The sequence below is a fragment of the Sylvia atricapilla genome, chromosome 1 (assembly GCF_009819655.1).
Source record: "Sylvia atricapilla isolate bSylAtr1 chromosome 1, bSylAtr1.pri, whole genome shotgun sequence".
In the NCBI taxonomy this organism is placed as follows: Eukaryota; Metazoa; Chordata; class Aves; order Passeriformes; family Sylviidae; genus Sylvia; species Sylvia atricapilla.
The window spans coordinates 16,554,950-16,571,425 of NC_089140.1; the positions used below are offsets into that span (position 1 = coordinate 16,554,950).

The window sequence follows — 16,476 nt, forward strand, 5'->3', positions numbered from 1 at the left end:
TTGTTTTATTTAAAATGAACAACCCTTGTTGGATTTTTGCCAACTGCTCTATAATATTTCGGTGTGACTGAAATTTCCTACAGAGGTTTTTGGGAATTTTTTTGTTTGTTTGTTTTTTACATTTTTACATCCTTGCATTTAAATAGATTGCTTAGATGCCCCTGTGGTCTCTTTAAAATTATTTCAGTTTTTGTTTTGTTGTTTGTTTGTTTGTTTGAGCATTTGCTTGTAACAGCTGTCCTTGTCAGCACAACTTCCAACAGAAATCTGTTTCAATTCAGTCAGCTCTGCATTTTTACCCAGCATTTCATATTGAAGACAAAAATGTCCTGGCTCCTCAGATTCTCTCAACTGGGTTGTGAAGTTCCACTAAATTGTGTACTGCTGTCTTTGACTGACCTTGAATACACTGGCATTAACACCTCATTATTCATCACCCTTCCCTAATTGTTAGTAAGCGTCATAAAAAATCTCACTTCTCAAAGTACATTAACTTTAATCATTTGAAGTCATCACTTATTGTTTTTATTTTTTCTCCCTTTATTTAGTTTTCAGTTCTGAGTAGTATTTTTTCTTGCACAGCCTAAACTTAGTTCTGCTGGAGTTGATCAAAAAGTTTTGACAATTCAAGTCTAAAATTGTATTTCTTTACAAAAGAAAAATGTAAAAAAAGTAGACCAGATCATGCTTATAAGGGCACAAAAGTTCTTTTGCTTTGTCCTTTTCTTACCTGGCTTGAATTACTCTTTCATAATTATCTTGTCACTTCTGTTAAATACTGATATTTTTAAAACCACTGTGAGACCTGTCAATTTTCAATTGTTAAGAATTTATTTCTGGGACGAATATTCTCCTGCTAAAATGACTCACAGCTCTAATGTGAATTACCATTTTTTGAATGAGTCATATATTAACTTTTTCACCTTTGAAAATATTTTTTCAAATAGTTATCACACTTCACTGTTGATAACCCATTTACTGGATTAAGTCAAATACTTGGCCAGAACAAATCGTTTTGCCAAGTAGTAAACTGTTTTTTAGGAGTTAGAGCAGTGTTATGCCTGTGTAGGGGTTATCAGGATTCTCAGTAGACAGTTGTATTTATTGACTTTTTTAGTATGTGTAAGTACATACTGGACAGTGAGGATGTGAAAAAGAAGAATGTCTGGGGCCTCTTCTAATACATTATTTGTAAATAAAATAATTTAATAACTAATTGATTAAAGGAATTGAGTAGAGGGAAGTTTGAGATGGTAATTTTGATGATTCCTCTGCTTTTTCTAATACCCTCTTTCAAATATACTGTAAGGGTATTTATAAGAATATTTTATACATCTCTATGTATTTTTAAAAATAACTATATAAAACTAACATTTATTCACATATAAAACTAACATTTATTCATATAAAACCTACTGGGACATCAGTGGAAAGAGAAGGAGATGAAGTTTGTGTATGTTCATAAATTACAGACTTTTGCTCTCAAGAGCATGGGTGAAACCCCTTTGGAATCAGTAACTAATATCTTAATGTAATAAATGCTTACTGAATTGGGGAAAATATACAGACCAATGGCAAATCATTACTTCAAAGCAGGCTTGAAGTGTTACAATTATTCTGTAATGTTCTTTGGATCATTAGGTAGGTCATCACTAATAGAATTCTAGCCTTTAATTTCAGAACAAAAATAAGAATTCCGTTGACATAATTGTTAAATCCCTCATAATTAGAGCAGTGTGTGCTTATAAGAATTGTCCTTGGCAGATAGTTTGACAAAACTCCTTTTATAAATTGTTAGTGGCTCTGCTGTAGGATATATCCTGGCTTACTAATTCCGCAGTTTCATTTTCCAGTGTTGCTACATTCTCTCTACTGCTCTTTAGACAAAAGCAGCCTGAAACAAGGCAGGGAAGCAGTGCAGTTGTCATGAGGGTTTCCAAAAGGATACAACAGACAGCTTTGGAAAAACCTGAGGAACCTCTGCCTACCCCCAAACAGGAGATTAAAAGGAAAGTTGAAAAAGTAGTTTCTAAAAAATACAGCTGAAATATAACATTAAAGGCTTTTATAGCTAAACTTTTGTTACATGACATAGAAGGAGTATCTAAGTATATATGCAATAAAGCATATCTTAGTAACTATTTTTTGAATCAAATAATACAATATTAATTTATGTGACCTCCAGGAAGGTATTGACAATGTTGAAATGTTTTCCGTCAACACAGCAGGAACCTAGGCCATGGTAAATACATGGCAAACACATGGTAACCTCTGCAAAAGCCTGCTGGTGTTCCTGACAGGAAATCCTTCCTGTATCAATGTCATTTTCTGTGCTACTCTAGTTTCTGTTTGCTACTTTGGCACTACTGATAGTGCAAGTTTCAAAAATCCTTTTAGCACCTCCCATAATTAAGTAAATTGATGAATTCCTTTTCCTTTTCATGCATTTTTTTCTTGCTCTGCAAATTAAAATCTTCTTGAAGATTTCAGCAATATGTTTCAATGACTGTTTTCATTTTGTTGAATATATCTAACTAAATTTAACATTATTTACTCTTGGTTTCAGCTGTTAATCCTAGATACATACTTAGGAATTGGATGGCAGAATCAGCAGTGCAAAAAGCTAATTTGAATGATTTCTCTGAGGTAAAATTCTCTCTTTTTTCTTGACAGATTTAATAATAACTGGCATAACAGTTAATGAAACAATTTTTAATTTTACACTTTGAACTGTACTACATTTTGACCAAAATTGTACCATATAACACCAATTGCTACTTAAAATATTAAAAAATATTAATAATATTAATTATAACATAAATAGTAATGAATATATTAATAGTAGTACTAATAATAGTAAGCAATTAATGTGATAGTTTCTGAAGCCAGGAGGGTGTGTAAGGCAAAGTGGAAAAAACTTTCCTTGTTTACCAGAAAACATTTTATATAAAAACTTAGCCATTTTTAATTGCTTCCAGGTTCAGCTCCTAGAGCAGGTTTTACAACACCCCTTTGAGAGGCAGGAGGCTGCAGAGAGAGCAGGGTACTCCCTGCGCCCCCCAGACTGGGCCAAGCATCTGAAAGTCAGCTGTTCATCCTGAGGGAAATTCAAACAAGCAAGAAGAATGATCAAGGTCAAAGCTCAAGCCTTCAAACAGGGCTAATGGACCAAGCCACAGGAACTTCTCTCCCTTAGACTTTGTGGACTGGAATCTGCTACTGTTTTTGACCAACTTATGAAGCCTTAAGATTAAAGAAGTTCATCACTGTGTGTGGTTGCATCAGCAGGTTGTGTTGCCTTTGACAACTCTGCCTCTCACATTCAGCTGTGCATTACTTTGAGTTCCAATATTTAAGTTCTGTCACACTTTCCCTCTCAAAAAAACCTGTCACAGCTAACCTTTCAAAATTCATGGCTGATCAGGTGGGTCTTAATAGCTTTAAGTGACTTCTCAATTTAAAATCTAAGCTCATTTTAATAATGCAGTATTTTGAAGAATTTTCCTCTTGCTGTTACACACTCATCAAATATAGCCATGTTCTGCAGACATAAATGTTCTTAAATCTTGCAGACCTGGCACAGAGGATCATCTTAAATCTTGACACCTTTTCTCATTCTGTTTTGTCCCATTAAACTGACAAAAGGTTTAAAGGAAATTCAGTTAACTAGTTACAAAAGATGTGTCTTGGGAGTGACTCTAGAGTCAGTTTTAGTGTTGTTGCTGATGTCAAGTATCTGACATCAGATAATCCAGAGGACCACTGCTCTTTAAAAGTATCCTTTGATAGGAGTGGAAAGATTATTGGTGCACAGATATGAAGTCTCAGGAAAAATTCACTGTTTGGACCTGGAAAAGGACTGTTGGAAGTATCTCAGCTGAGACTGCTTCCATTTCAGGCATGGAGGGAGACTAAAAAGGACATGATGCAATGTCAGATACTTGCAGGCTAAAATATTGTAAGGTCTGGTGATGTACAGACCATTTAGAATGCAATAGGTTAGGTAAAGGTGGAAGGATTAATTTCTTTTTACAAATGCTTTGAATTACAGCATTGCAACATCTTTTTGTATTTTGCAGCATATTTTGGTACCAGATCAAGCCAAGTAATTCTGTATCAATAAGAGGCAGCTTTGTTCTTTGAATGGAGTTTAAATCTTACATTTTAAAAATTCCATGTAACCATGTACATACACAAAATAGTTGATAGAGGTCTAATCATCACAGCATTTTACTTGATTTCTGGAGTTTTCTGTAGGCTTTGATGTTTTTTGTTTTGAACAAAGCTCAACTTCTTTTATTTAAGATTAAGTGCATGAATTATGATCGACTACAGATGTAAAATGTATAAAATTGATTTTTTTGTGTTGTAACAAAAGAGAAGGGAGGGAGGAAATATGGTGGGAGGCTGAGCGTTCTGGGGAGAAGAGTGAATGCTAGAAAAGCCATTGTAAAAGTCTCAGTGCTTTGTGACCTTATTGTGCAACATTTTCCCAAGGACATGTTCTGCTTTATTTTGATGCTGGGTGTATATTTCATTAAATTAATTTGATTTAAAAATACTTGACTTGCAGACAGCTGTTGTCACCTAAGAATGCCAAATGTGGGCACTCCTAATACCTAGTCAGAAAATGACACATAGCTCTTCAGTGATTCTGTATAATGCTTCCTTCAGATATATATGGAAAGGGAGAAAGGGATTGGGAAACTGTAATCCTTTCCTCCCTTTTAATTTTTTTTTTCAACTTCTAGTTTTAACCCTCTTAGGTCATAGGCATTTTTCCCCTCCAGTTTGAACTGAGGCTTGTATGAGCTTTGCACTGGTCTCATAGGCCTTCCTCAGCTCCCAGTCTGAAAGTGCTGAGATACCTTTTGAATGTCCCAGCATGTCAATTCAAGACTTCCAGGTGACATTTCTATTACAGGGGGGCATAGTTCTCTTGGTAAGAACTTTTTGTGCAGTTCAGCTGAAAGCAAGGGAGCTCAAAAACCAGTAAGAAGTGAATGGACTCTCTCTGTGTCAGCTTAACGTGGTGCTTAAAGCAGAAGTATTTCAGGAAGAAGTGCATGTGGTTCCAAACAGTTTTCAGAAGAAAGAGAAGGTTCTTCATGAAGACATGGTTACGGCTTTCTTATTTCTCCTAAGCTTGTTATGCAAGTAAGTTCTGACAAGCCAGCCTTAAGCCAGAAATAGAGATGACCCAAAATACAGACTGTGGCACTGCCACCAGCTTGTCATTCTCTTGCCTCCACCACCACTTCTGGATCTATGAATCGATTCTGACAAAGAAAGCAAGACTCACCTCCTGCTCTGTCCTCTGTGTCATGCATTTATTTAGACCACACACTTTGCTTTTTATGCTTTTTTTATAATTCAATATACAAAGATACACTGCTGGTGATGTCTTAGAAGGTCAAGAGTGCATGAGAAGAGGCACCAGAATAAATAAAAACAAAATCTAGAAGGTATAGGCAAAATTTCTTGAAAATACTTTTATTGCCAGTAAAATGGTTGTTCATTAAGTATAACACTTTGTACAGATATAAAATAGAAGCTATTTTTATATAAGAACTAACAATGAACGTTTCCTAAATGAACAGTGGAAAATTAAAAGGGGAGAACAAATTAAAAAAAGTGGGGGCAGACGTTTGTATCATGTACAACATAATTATGACGTCTTTCACAACACAGATCATTTCTAGGTACAGTTTGAAGACAAATGTTAACCAGCAGAAAAAAAAAAATCCCTGCTTACCACGGAAGCATACATGATTTAAAAATAAATTATTTTTCTTTGTCTAAGGTAACCAAATAAATGAGATTTCAAAGCTGTGAATGCTGGTGACAAGTATAACTGAGTTGCATATGGAAACATGAGTGTTTAGTGTCTAACATTTGGGGTGACACTGGAAAGGATCCTAGCCCTAATCTGCATGATAATCTAGCTGAGGCTTTAATTTTTAAGACAAACTATTTAAAAAAAAAAATTAAAAGTATCTTTGTATTAGAAGAAACCCCCCCCACAACTGGTAGTTTGCTGATAAAGAACTTTTAAAGGCAATTCTGTGAAAAGGGATCTTCCTTCCCACTTCTCAAATTTTGCATGAGAACACTCTATTTTCCCTTTAACTCCAATTCTACTAAAAAGGCCACCAGAGTAGATGCATTTCAGTTTCTGAAATGGCTGGCTCCAGAGCACTGGCTCCACCATCCCTGGCTGTCCTTCCCTCCTTGGCTGGAGGGAAGCAAGACTCTCCAGCTAATTCTTACCTTGCCTGGTGCTGGAATAGGAGTTAAGAGCAGGGGATGGTGCGGTACAAGGGGAAAGGAGCAGGTTACAGGGACAAAGTGGGGGACAAAGGGTGGTCCATCCTCTTGAGACCACCCCCCAAGAGGAACTCTGAAGAAGAATTCTGTCTAAAGAAGTTTGATCCAGCAGGATCTTCTCCGATGCCTCACAAAATCACATATATTTTACAGTCTATCCACTCCCAGAGTTCAGGAGCTGTTACCCCTTTTCTTCTCAAGAGCTTTCATTAGGTCAGACATGAAATCTCCTTGCTTGCCTCCCCCTGCAATCAGAGGTGGCCCCGCTGACTGTGGCTCTCCATCTTGTCCTGTGTTTTCCAGCCTTTTTGGCGGAAGTGGTACAGGTTTCTTCGCTGGAGGAGGTGGTGGCTTACAGGAGAGAGGTGGAGGTGGAGGGGGTAATGGCACATCCCCATTAAAGCTGCTGGAGACTGGTGGGGGTGGAGGCACAAAATCAGGAGGAGGTTCACAGAAATCGGGCGGTGGTGGAGGAAAATCAGTCCTCAGTGTAGGTGGTGGTGCTGGAAAGCTCTCTGGATCAGTCAGGAAAACGCCGCTGTCTCGTTTCACTTTGGGGGGTAGAACTGGTGAAGCAGAAATAACAGATGAACGCCTCTCAGGTGGAGGAGGAGGCTGCAGTGAGGCCCTCTTACTCTGGACTTTCTGTGGCCTCAGCAGTGGCTGTGCCAGGCAAGCTGCACTGGCATTACTTGTTTCAGCCTTTAATAAACAGAAAAATAAAAGGACAGACACAGTCAGCAAATGTGTGAACTAATGCCACTGCCTAAGAACATAAAAATATGTGAAAACAGATGAGTGTAGTAGACAGAAAAATTGGGTAGAGTACATTTTGCCTGAAACATGAAAATAGTATTTTGTTTTCTTTCTGGAGCTGCCCACAGAGGTTTGACAGTGGAAACCTCCCTGTTGACTGTATTCATAGTGCTTCTTTGAATGCTGTCCACAGAACATGAGTTCAAGCTCATGAGTTCATGACCTTTTAAAATTTTAAGTAATTGCAGTTAGTACGACTAACATCAAAGAAGTATCTTTGGGATGCACTGTCCTTGAGCCTGGAAGAAATGATCCTTGAATACTGACCACTTCTCCTGGAATCCTCTTCCCTTCAAGGCCTTCTCCCACGAGATTCTTCTAAGAAGATCCCTGAAGATGCTCAAGTTAGCTCCCCTGGAGTCCCTGTTTGAAATCTTGCTCTCTGTCCTGCTACCTCTTCCTTCAATACTGAACTCTACAATCTCATGGTCACTGCAGCCAGGGCTGCCCAACCATCATATGTCCAACGAGGCCTTCCCTGTTTATTAGTATAAGGTTTGGCAGCCCAACATTCCCTGTGGGATCCTCCACTACCTATGACAGGAAGAAGTCACCAGTGCTTTCCAGGAACCTCCTGCACTGCTTGTGCTTTGCTGTTTTACCTCTCCAGGAGATGACAGGGTAGTTAAAGCCCCCCAGGGACCAGGGCCTGTGGCTGTGGGGCTGCTTCCAGCTGCCTGTAGAATGCCTCATCCACTCGCTCCTGATCAGGCAGCCTGTAGGAAACACCCACAGTGGTGTCACCCTTACTGGCCCACCCTTTTATCCTCACCAAGGCAGAGCTCAGTACATTCCAAGTGTTACCTCACATTGAGGGTAACTCCAACACTGCACCTTCCTGGTCTGTCTCCCCTGAACAGCCTGTGGCCCTTCATGACAACATTCCAGTCACAGGAGCTATCCCACCATGTCCATAATTGCAATGGGATCAAAGCCCAGTGGCTGCATGGAGATTTCCAGTTCCTCCTGTCTGCTGCTTCTAGAGAAAAGCGCTCTGCATCTCTGCAGTCAGCAGCATTAATTCTGGCATGAGCTAATTATAACACGTATGCCTCCTCTTCTTCACTTCTTGCCTACAAACATGGAAGTGAATCAGACACAGGAGGAGGGAACCACTGGCTGAGTTCTCAGAATGGCCTGGTCCAGAGGAAGTGAGGTTCAGAACACAGAAACAGGAAGAACTCAAAGACAGAAACAAGAAGTATAGAACACATAATGCTGGTGACAGGAAAATCCTAGGAATTTAATTTCATTTGTCCTGTGCACTTCATGCATGATGGAGAGATTGAATAAATAACTACAAAAAAATGCACACTTTTTTCTGTATGACATTCTTGAGGTTCACTTACTGTACCCTTTGATATTTGAACAGCCAGATTTGGTGGAAGTACAGAAAATTTGGAACTTAACTAAGAAATGCATTTAGAGTCTAAGGAAAACATGTAATGTTTTACCTTAGTTCTTAACAGTTTCTCCTTTCTTAGACATTCATCTTCAGCTGTGCAGTGTTCCCTACTGAAAACACTGCTGTATGTCTTGTGTTCCTAAGGCAAGATTTTTTTTATTTTTTGGCAGAAGCAGAACATGGCACCAAGGTTCTGGCAGCACACTTTGAGACTATCCCAGCAGGCACATTTCTATTCCTGCTACATGAACTCATGGCTGCTTGTTCTGAAGAACAGAAGCAGTGAGTGGCTGTGCCTTCACCTTCCATCAGAGGCTCCTGGTTCTGCACAGCACACACTCTGTTTGCAGCGTGCAAAGCATGAGGAGGGGCAGCCACCTTTCCCAGGAGCCAAATGCTTCTCATTGGCACTTGGAGGGGGAAGACAGTAGGTGAAGGAAAACAAACTTGGAGAACTCGTTCACAGATGACATTTAACTGTAGTAACTGCTTACTTGTGCCTCAGATGTATCCAGTTTCTTCTGAGTGTCTGGAAATTCTGCACTGGAACGACGAACACTTTGGGGAATCTGTCCATTTGACTGAACAGCACCTGTGACAAGGAGAGGAGCCAGAGGGAAGACAGTGTTCTGTTTTTGTGATATTAACCAGATCAGGAAATACCCAACTAAGAAAAAGGCTATAAAAATTTATTTACAACTTCCACAAGGAAACACTTGATACAGGGTTTTTATACATCTGTTTTCTACTTCAAGCTAATTTTGTGACTTTTCATATTAAGTTCATTACTTAATGAAAATAAACAAAGTACCTTACATTAAAATACCTGTGTTTCATAACAGCATTTTTAAGTTTGCAGCATGTTGTAGTATTACTACATTCCCAGTTTTCATTGCTTTTTTTTGTTTGTTTAATTTAGGCTAAAGACTAAAAGCACCATAGTTTCATATCAATCAGTCATGGGAGTGGAAGGTCCAAAATCCTACAGAGGGGCTGATCCACTTACTTTCTTTAGTAAATGAGCTAAAACATCTCCCGAGCTCTGAAATTTCTGCCCCATTTGGAATCACAAAGATCTGTGAACTTCACTGAATTGTCAGATTAGTATGGATCTGGGATCTGGCTGAGTTAAAACTCTGCAAAACATCTGCCCACCATTTCTGCTTGTGCAAGGGATATACATAAATAACCCAGTACTGTCAAATGGAATAAGTGAATGTGAGACCAAAGAACAAATTTACAACTTTAATTATAAAAAAATCTCCTGTCCCTGTGTAGTCTGATGAGGATTAAATACTCTCCAGTTTAGTGTAGCATTTTTGAAAGCTGTATGTGTCAAAGTAGCAGACAGCGTTTGCTGCCTAGAGACTACATTTGCAAACCTTAATGACTGCCTTAGTTCTATTATATTTTACAGTTCTGAGATTCAGTAAAGTTCCACTCATGTACTTCTCAGATGTTAGTGAACCCTTGGCTGTCTACAGTGTAGACTAAGCTCAACAATGGCGTTAATCTTACTGTGTACTTTACTGATCAGCAAAGAGGTTCCAAGAGTATGATAAGAAATAGAATATTTTTACTGCCATACCTGCAAATCCTATGACTGGCAGAGAAGTAAGACAAACTCTGCAGTGTGCCTAATTTACTAAGGCTATTTAAGCTTCAAGGGATGACAGAAGGTGGTCTAACATGCTTAGGTTTTATGCCTGTGCCTGCATGTTGTTCAGCATATTTAATTCAAAATACCATTTGGATCATTTAAACTACAGTCTTGTGTTTGTTGAAGGACTAACATAGAAGTCAACAAAGAGACAGAATCAATCTTGTGGAATTCCTCAGTGGAAAGAGAAGTAAATCCCTGGGTTCTGTGGCTGGAGGGGTTATGCTGCCTAAAGTGGAGCAAGTTACTGTCTCACCTCCCTTTGTCTGCTGTTCATAGCAGAGCAGCAGTTTGGTTTTCACACTGCTCAAAGATGTTGCTGCTCTCAGTCTGAGATTTAGCTAAATGAAGCAGAGCAGAGAGATCCACTCCATCTAGTGCAAGGTACGGTGCTCTACTTGGCAAAGATGATGTAACAGAAGGCTGGGACACGGTAATCTGTTTCTTCTTCTGTTAATGGATTTCATAAACTATGCAAGACTTGAAAGCAACACTTGATACATCATCTCTTGCCAGCCAGCTAATGGACTCCCAGACAATACAGTATGTGAGCCCATGCATTCTATTACCAAGATTTCTTTTTAATTTAAATGTTATAGTATCCTTTACAAGTTGATTTCTTCAAAATTTTATAGTGAATTAACATTTGTTTTAAGAAAAAAAATTAGGTAGCCCAAATAATGCAAAATATAGATACTCAAATGCAAAGTATTTATCCCTGTAGCAAAAAAGAACATCTGTGTAAAGTGACATCTTCCATCTTTCAAACACTGTGATATTGTGCAGGACCACTACATACCTGATGTTTTTAGTGTTCAAAGGCACACAGTAAGGCAGAGAGGGAAACAACGTATTTTGACTGAGATGCACCTGGGACGCTTCAGAGCCCCAGACTACACAGGCTGGTGTATATGTGAAGATACCAATGCTGGCTACAGCAGTGTGTCCAGGGAATAGTGGCTACACAGTAAGTGAGAACCTAAGTTTCACCTGCCTTCCTTAGCTGCCACTGAAGTTAACAGAGTACAGCCCCTGCCCAGTTCACACAGGACTGTAGTTTTCTATAGCAGATTTTAGCCTATACTGAAGTCAGTCGATACAAATGGCTACGGAGCCATCTGAAAACAGCAGTGAACATGTTTTGTTCCATTTCCAAAACACAAACCAACAACTGCTCACAGCTAAGCAGTTCTAGTAGCATAGTCAGGCCCCAGGTTTTATATAGGCCAGCTATGCAAATGTAAGATACCCAGAATCACAGTGACTTGCCTCAATTACAACACTAATGATCCTTTTGTGGTATTTCCATAGAGACAATACACATGACTAAAACCTTCCCAGGCTACTTAACCATTTAATGCAATCCATTAGCTGAAATTAGCAGTATACCCTATTGAACACATGCAGTGTTCCTGGATTCTAGTCAGGAGCTGAAGTCACACAGATGTATATACAGACTCTGTAAGGCCTCAATCCTGCCCATTCCAGGACAGATGGCAGCATCAGCATGGAGCCCCCCTGGCCAGCCACCTCTCTACTGTCAGCACCTGAACACAAATGTTTCACAACTGCCAAATCCATCCTCACTCAAGTAAACTTCCTCCTGTCTAGGGTTGATGCTGGTTGGATGCCAGGCACCCACAAAAGCTGCTTGTTCACTCCTCCCTGCAGTTGTACACAGGAGAGAAAATTTAACAAACAGTTCAGAGGTTGAGATAAGAACCAGGAGAGACTGCTCACCAAATACCATAAAGTTCAAAACAGGCACAAGTTAGAGATATAAGGTGAATTTATTGCTAAGAAAATCAGAGCAGGATAATGAGAAGTTAAAGGAACCCCTAAAAACACCTTTGTCTATCAGAAACCTCTCTAATCTCAAAACAGACATGTATTTATTAACACGATTTGACTCCAAGGAATAGTAAGAAGACCATCCTCTATCTCTCATGCACTCAAAAAACCCCTAGAAAGGTATTTGAGTTGCCTACATGAGAAGTCAGAATATTTACTGCCAACAGTGATTTCGACTTCACCTCCCTTATGACAGTAAGTACTTGGCCAGCATGCCTTCCCTAAAAAAGCATATCTTAAGCATGTAAACTAAAAATAGTCATGCAAGTTACAGCTAGTACACTGTTGTACTGGTATCATGATTAGATCAGTACCAGCAGGATGATGAAACTACTGGAAAAGTAAGGCTAGAAAATAACACAATGCTTTCTTACTCTTGTGTCCTAACACACACATTGTCACCATGCAAATGAATGAAAGGCTAGGACAGAGAATGCTTCACCCTGTAATAATTTTTCTATAATGATCAATCTCAGAATATCTCACTCACCCCTTTTACTAATTGGAAGAAAAACTCCAATACAGCCAGTGTAGAGACTGGCAAACAGAAAGTTTCAAGACATGGACCATCAGTCTGCAAAATGTAGATGGGGGATAAAGGATTCAGATGCCAACAGAAAAATGCCTTATTAAGTTAATGCTGATTTACACTGATCTTCAGTGAACTGTCTTTGTATTCTCCAGGTTCTAACTGCAAAGTGAGAGCTTTGCTGCTGCACTGGCTCGTCTATAAAAAGACATCTTGCTGCATGCACGGGATAGTTTTCTGAACAAAGACTCTATGCAACACTGATGATAATAGAAGGGGGCAATAAATGTGACTTAACTCCTGTGACAGTGTCAGTACCTGCTGATGAGGATCCTGCAGAGGCAGCTGGTTCCACCACTTTTTGATTCACCCACCGAGAGGACAAGCCAGCTTTCTTCACTGCACATTTGTAATTGTCATAGAGCGTCTTGCCATACTGCAAAATAATCAAACAATAACATGAGCTTGACACAGGCTTGACATAGGCCAAGCATTCATTTTGCTCCTGGACAACTTTTCTGACCTTGTTTCTTTTTTACTTAGTTTTGTCAAAATGTGTCTTTCTAGAAGTAGTGTGCCCTTTTCTGTGTAGGGCCAGGTGGAAAGCACAATAAAACATGAACCCCCATGACCAAACACAATCCTACTGATAGATATCATTCTTAGATTTCATGTTCATTCAGTATCTGTAAACTTCTTGGAACCTGGCTTTAGAATCAACTGTTCCCAGTATCTCTTTTCAAGTATTATGTTTTCAAACTGGAGACTTGAGACATGGAATCTCAGGCTCTAGAGCAAACAGCTCTGTCAGTGTAAGACACAACATAAGTTTATGTTCACCCCACACCTTTTTATATGCCACCCTGCAGCAGAGCTGTCAGGAAAAAGCCCAGACTAACAGATCAGAGGAATAGGTCTATATGGAAACATACAGCCAATACCAAGGCTATAAATTCATCTACCTTCACGTTTTGTACAATGAAAAATAGGTTGTCAATTAGGATCTTTTTGAACAGAGTGAGGCAGACAATTTAGGTAGGACTGTCTGAAAAATGTCACAACTGGATTGACCAGAGCTTGCACTTTAGCCACAGCATATTATTATTGAGCCAGTTAACTGTGCAGTAGGTTTTTAGAGTACATGAGTTTTATAGCTACTGAACTCACTCCTGTGTTATTAAGAAAAACATACTGATAGCTAAGGTACAGGGACATTCAGCAACTCCATCCTCATCATGCACTTCTGATCTTTGTTTCTATGGCAAAATTAGCATGAATCTTCATTCTTGCCACAGCACATCCAGTTGAGATGACAAGTCAGTAACCTCAGGAAAACCTGATTTTACAGAAAACACATTAAAGTAAATTTACTTTTTATCTCACCTTGGCAATTCTTATTCCTGTTACCCACTGATGCAGGGTTGCTTTATCATCACAGCACAAGTACTTGATATATTGTGACTCCTTTTGAATCTGGGGGTGCTGAAAGATATTAATTTATAAAATAAGACAAACACAGAAATTAAATCACTATGCAAAAGTCTGAAGGCACCGCACAAAGACCTTGTGAAAACACATCATGAAGATGAGTTGAAAAAAAAAAAGGCAGCAAAAACAGAGTATAAGAAAATATAAAAAAATATGGTGATTATGAACAACACATGAGTTGCCACTGGCAACTTTTGCTTGAAATCATTTAAATGCATTGTAACATGAATTCAAAGGTTTCAGAAATGTAACAGTGATCTAGAATTCAAGGAAATCTACACCTGCTCTGGTTCAAGGTCTAACACTCAATGTACAAAGACGAGAAGGAAGTCTGTTTCTCATTTTGTGGTTTGTCATACGTAAGGCACCCAGACTCACTGTTGAACATAATTAGTTCTCAAAGAGTATGTTAAATTTGTTTAAATATAAACTTTCAACTGAAACAGATTTTCCCTCCTAACTGACCATTTTTCTCTGGGCTCAATTCTAGCTTTCTTCTTATATATTCTTATTCTCATTTACTCTTGCTTTTTTTGCAAAAATTATATATATAGAACTGTTATATGTTCTAGATAGAGAATCATTCAAAATCCAGCACCATTGGAAGAATTCTTTTTCATTTGTTTGTACCAGAAACCTCTACAATTTTAAAATATTTTTTTTATTTATTTTTTTTTTCATTTTGGACAAAATTTAGGATCTCTTTCCTTTACTGATCAAGGTAGTATGGGTGTGTGTTGACATACCTTTGCAACTCAAAGACCAAAATGCCAGACTTCCTACTTGCCTAGGACTGAACATTCTCTCTAAGACTTTGAAGGAATTTGGTTTCCCTGCTAAGGCAGGAAAGGACGTATGTCTTTACTAACTTGCATGGAATAACATAATGCCATCTATTGATATGTAAAGGAAAGAATGGACCCAAAGGAAAAATGCTTCATTATCCCTTATTTATGTGTTCATTTTTATCTATAGTCTTAAAAATTGTAAGTGCACAGTCAGTGAAATATCGTGAACGCTCAAAGAGTAACTAAATATGCTCCAAGGATTCACTCTTTTCAGCCTGTGCAGTTAAAAATTTAAAGCACACCTCCACCTAGGAAGGACACTAGGTTTATAGGTGTCATTAAGCCCCCAAAGCAGAGCAGTGCTGGACATGGGGAACTCAGCAAGGTCCCTCCCAGCAGTGAGTGCTGCCAGCCTCTCGCTCATGCAGGTGCCACCTCCTCACAAATATCTCCTGGTAGTTGGGGCATCCTGCTGCAGAGGCTAAACCTGTCCACAGCTGGGTGACCCAAGGGTTCAAAAGCAGAGCCAAATACAGCAGACTTGTTCCTCAGCCACGTGTCCCTTGCTCCTCGCTCAGTACTGCAGACACCAGGCTTCCCTTCCTTGTGCTGACCCAGCTGCTCAGGAAAACACATTCTGAAAAAAAAACCAACCCAAAACAGAACTGATCTGGGTTAAATATAACCCATGTCATCATGCTGTAGTTTTGGTTTATATGTTTTTAAACTCAGCAGCCCACAGCATGACCTCACATACGGTGAGGGACTAAGGGACATTATGGTTTGAGGACAGAATGAGTAGCAAGAGATGGATGAGAGATGGGACTGCACAAGCCACTATTGCTGCCAAAGCCCAGTATCATCAAAATATGGAGTGAGAGGGAACATACCATGGAGATAACTATGAGGAAGAAAAAAACAAAGGGATATTACCCTTAAGAGGCCTCACAGTGACAGATGCATCCCTAGGCCTTGCTGCAGGTAATGATGTTGCAAGACCCTGCATGTTTGCACTCATCAGCTCACACAGGTCACAGTCTTGGCCATTTTTCTGCAAAAACACAGCTGGCCATCTCCCCTGGACAATGAATACACCAAGTCTGCTTCCACCTCTGGAAGTGCCTATGGCTACCTTATCCCATTACCTTGCTCTGGGGCACTCCCACGTTGGGAGCAAGGGACAGCTCACACTGCAAGCCCAGAGGTGCCAGCTCACTGTCACCACGTGTCTTAACTGCAGAGTAGGTGCCATGCCCTCCTTATGGACTCTCACCCACCTGGTACACTCACACATCACCCGTTCACACAGCTCAACATACAGGGCTGTATCTTGTTTTAATACACCTCTGCCACGTATCACACCGAGGCAGTAACCAGGCCCCTGGACAAACAGCCTGTTGCAGCTCCCAGCATCTGCCTGTCCTTGTCTCCCACAGCCTCAGAGAGCCTGAATGCTGCTTAGAGTGGGCACTGCTATGCCCAAAAATTCTTATTTCTTTCCACTATTTCTGCATTAGGTGATCAAACACAATGAAAACTAGTAAAGAATTCAGCCTGAATGGTTCCTTTAAAAGGGAACTTAAAGCAGGCACTTTTTTGTTTTACAGAGTAC

At 39.5% G+C, this 16,476-nt stretch overlaps 2 protein-coding genes and 1 long non-coding RNA gene across 5 annotated transcripts in view; 2 read left to right on the forward strand and 1 right to left on the reverse strand.

Moving 5' to 3' along the window:
- LOC136359299 (protein adenylyltransferase SelO-like) overlaps window positions 1-3,380 on the forward strand; it is a 23,164-nt gene extending 19,784 nt beyond the window's left edge. Inside the window, exons 18-19 of one of the 2 annotated variants that reach the window (XM_066315792.1) lie at window positions 2,567-2,646; window positions 2,979-3,380. In XM_066315792.1, the coding sequence (XP_066171889.1) occupies window positions 2,567-2,646; window positions 2,979-3,101 (203 nt within the window). In that variant the 3' untranslated portion in view covers window positions 3,102-3,380. Of the gene's footprint in view, window positions 1-2,566; window positions 2,647-2,978 lie in introns of those variants that run through there. The other variant, XM_066315801.1, reaches the window with a different exon arrangement.
- Window positions 3,381-3,386: 6 nt separating this feature from the next.
- LOC136359359 (uncharacterized) lies at window positions 3,387-4,561 on the forward strand. The gene is made up of 2 exons (XR_010743257.1): window positions 3,387-3,732; window positions 3,777-4,561. It is a non-coding gene; the product is annotated as an uncharacterized lncRNA (long non-coding RNA).
- A 752-nt stretch (window positions 4,562-5,313) lies between these two features.
- APBB1IP (amyloid beta precursor protein binding family B member 1 interacting protein) overlaps window positions 5,314-16,476 on the reverse strand; it is a 62,605-nt gene continuing 51,442 nt past the window's right edge. For both annotated transcript variants that reach the window (XM_066315969.1, XM_066315961.1), the window contains exons 11-14: window positions 13,972-14,070; window positions 12,907-13,024; window positions 9,043-9,140; window positions 5,314-7,029 (exon numbers count right to left, since the gene is read on the reverse strand). In XM_066315969.1, coding sequence (XP_066172066.1) covers window positions 6,499-7,029; window positions 9,043-9,140; window positions 12,907-13,024; window positions 13,972-14,070 — 846 coding nt within the window. In that variant the 3' untranslated portion in view covers window positions 5,314-6,498. The remainder of the gene's footprint in view (window positions 7,030-9,042; window positions 9,141-12,906; window positions 13,025-13,971; window positions 14,071-16,476) is intronic.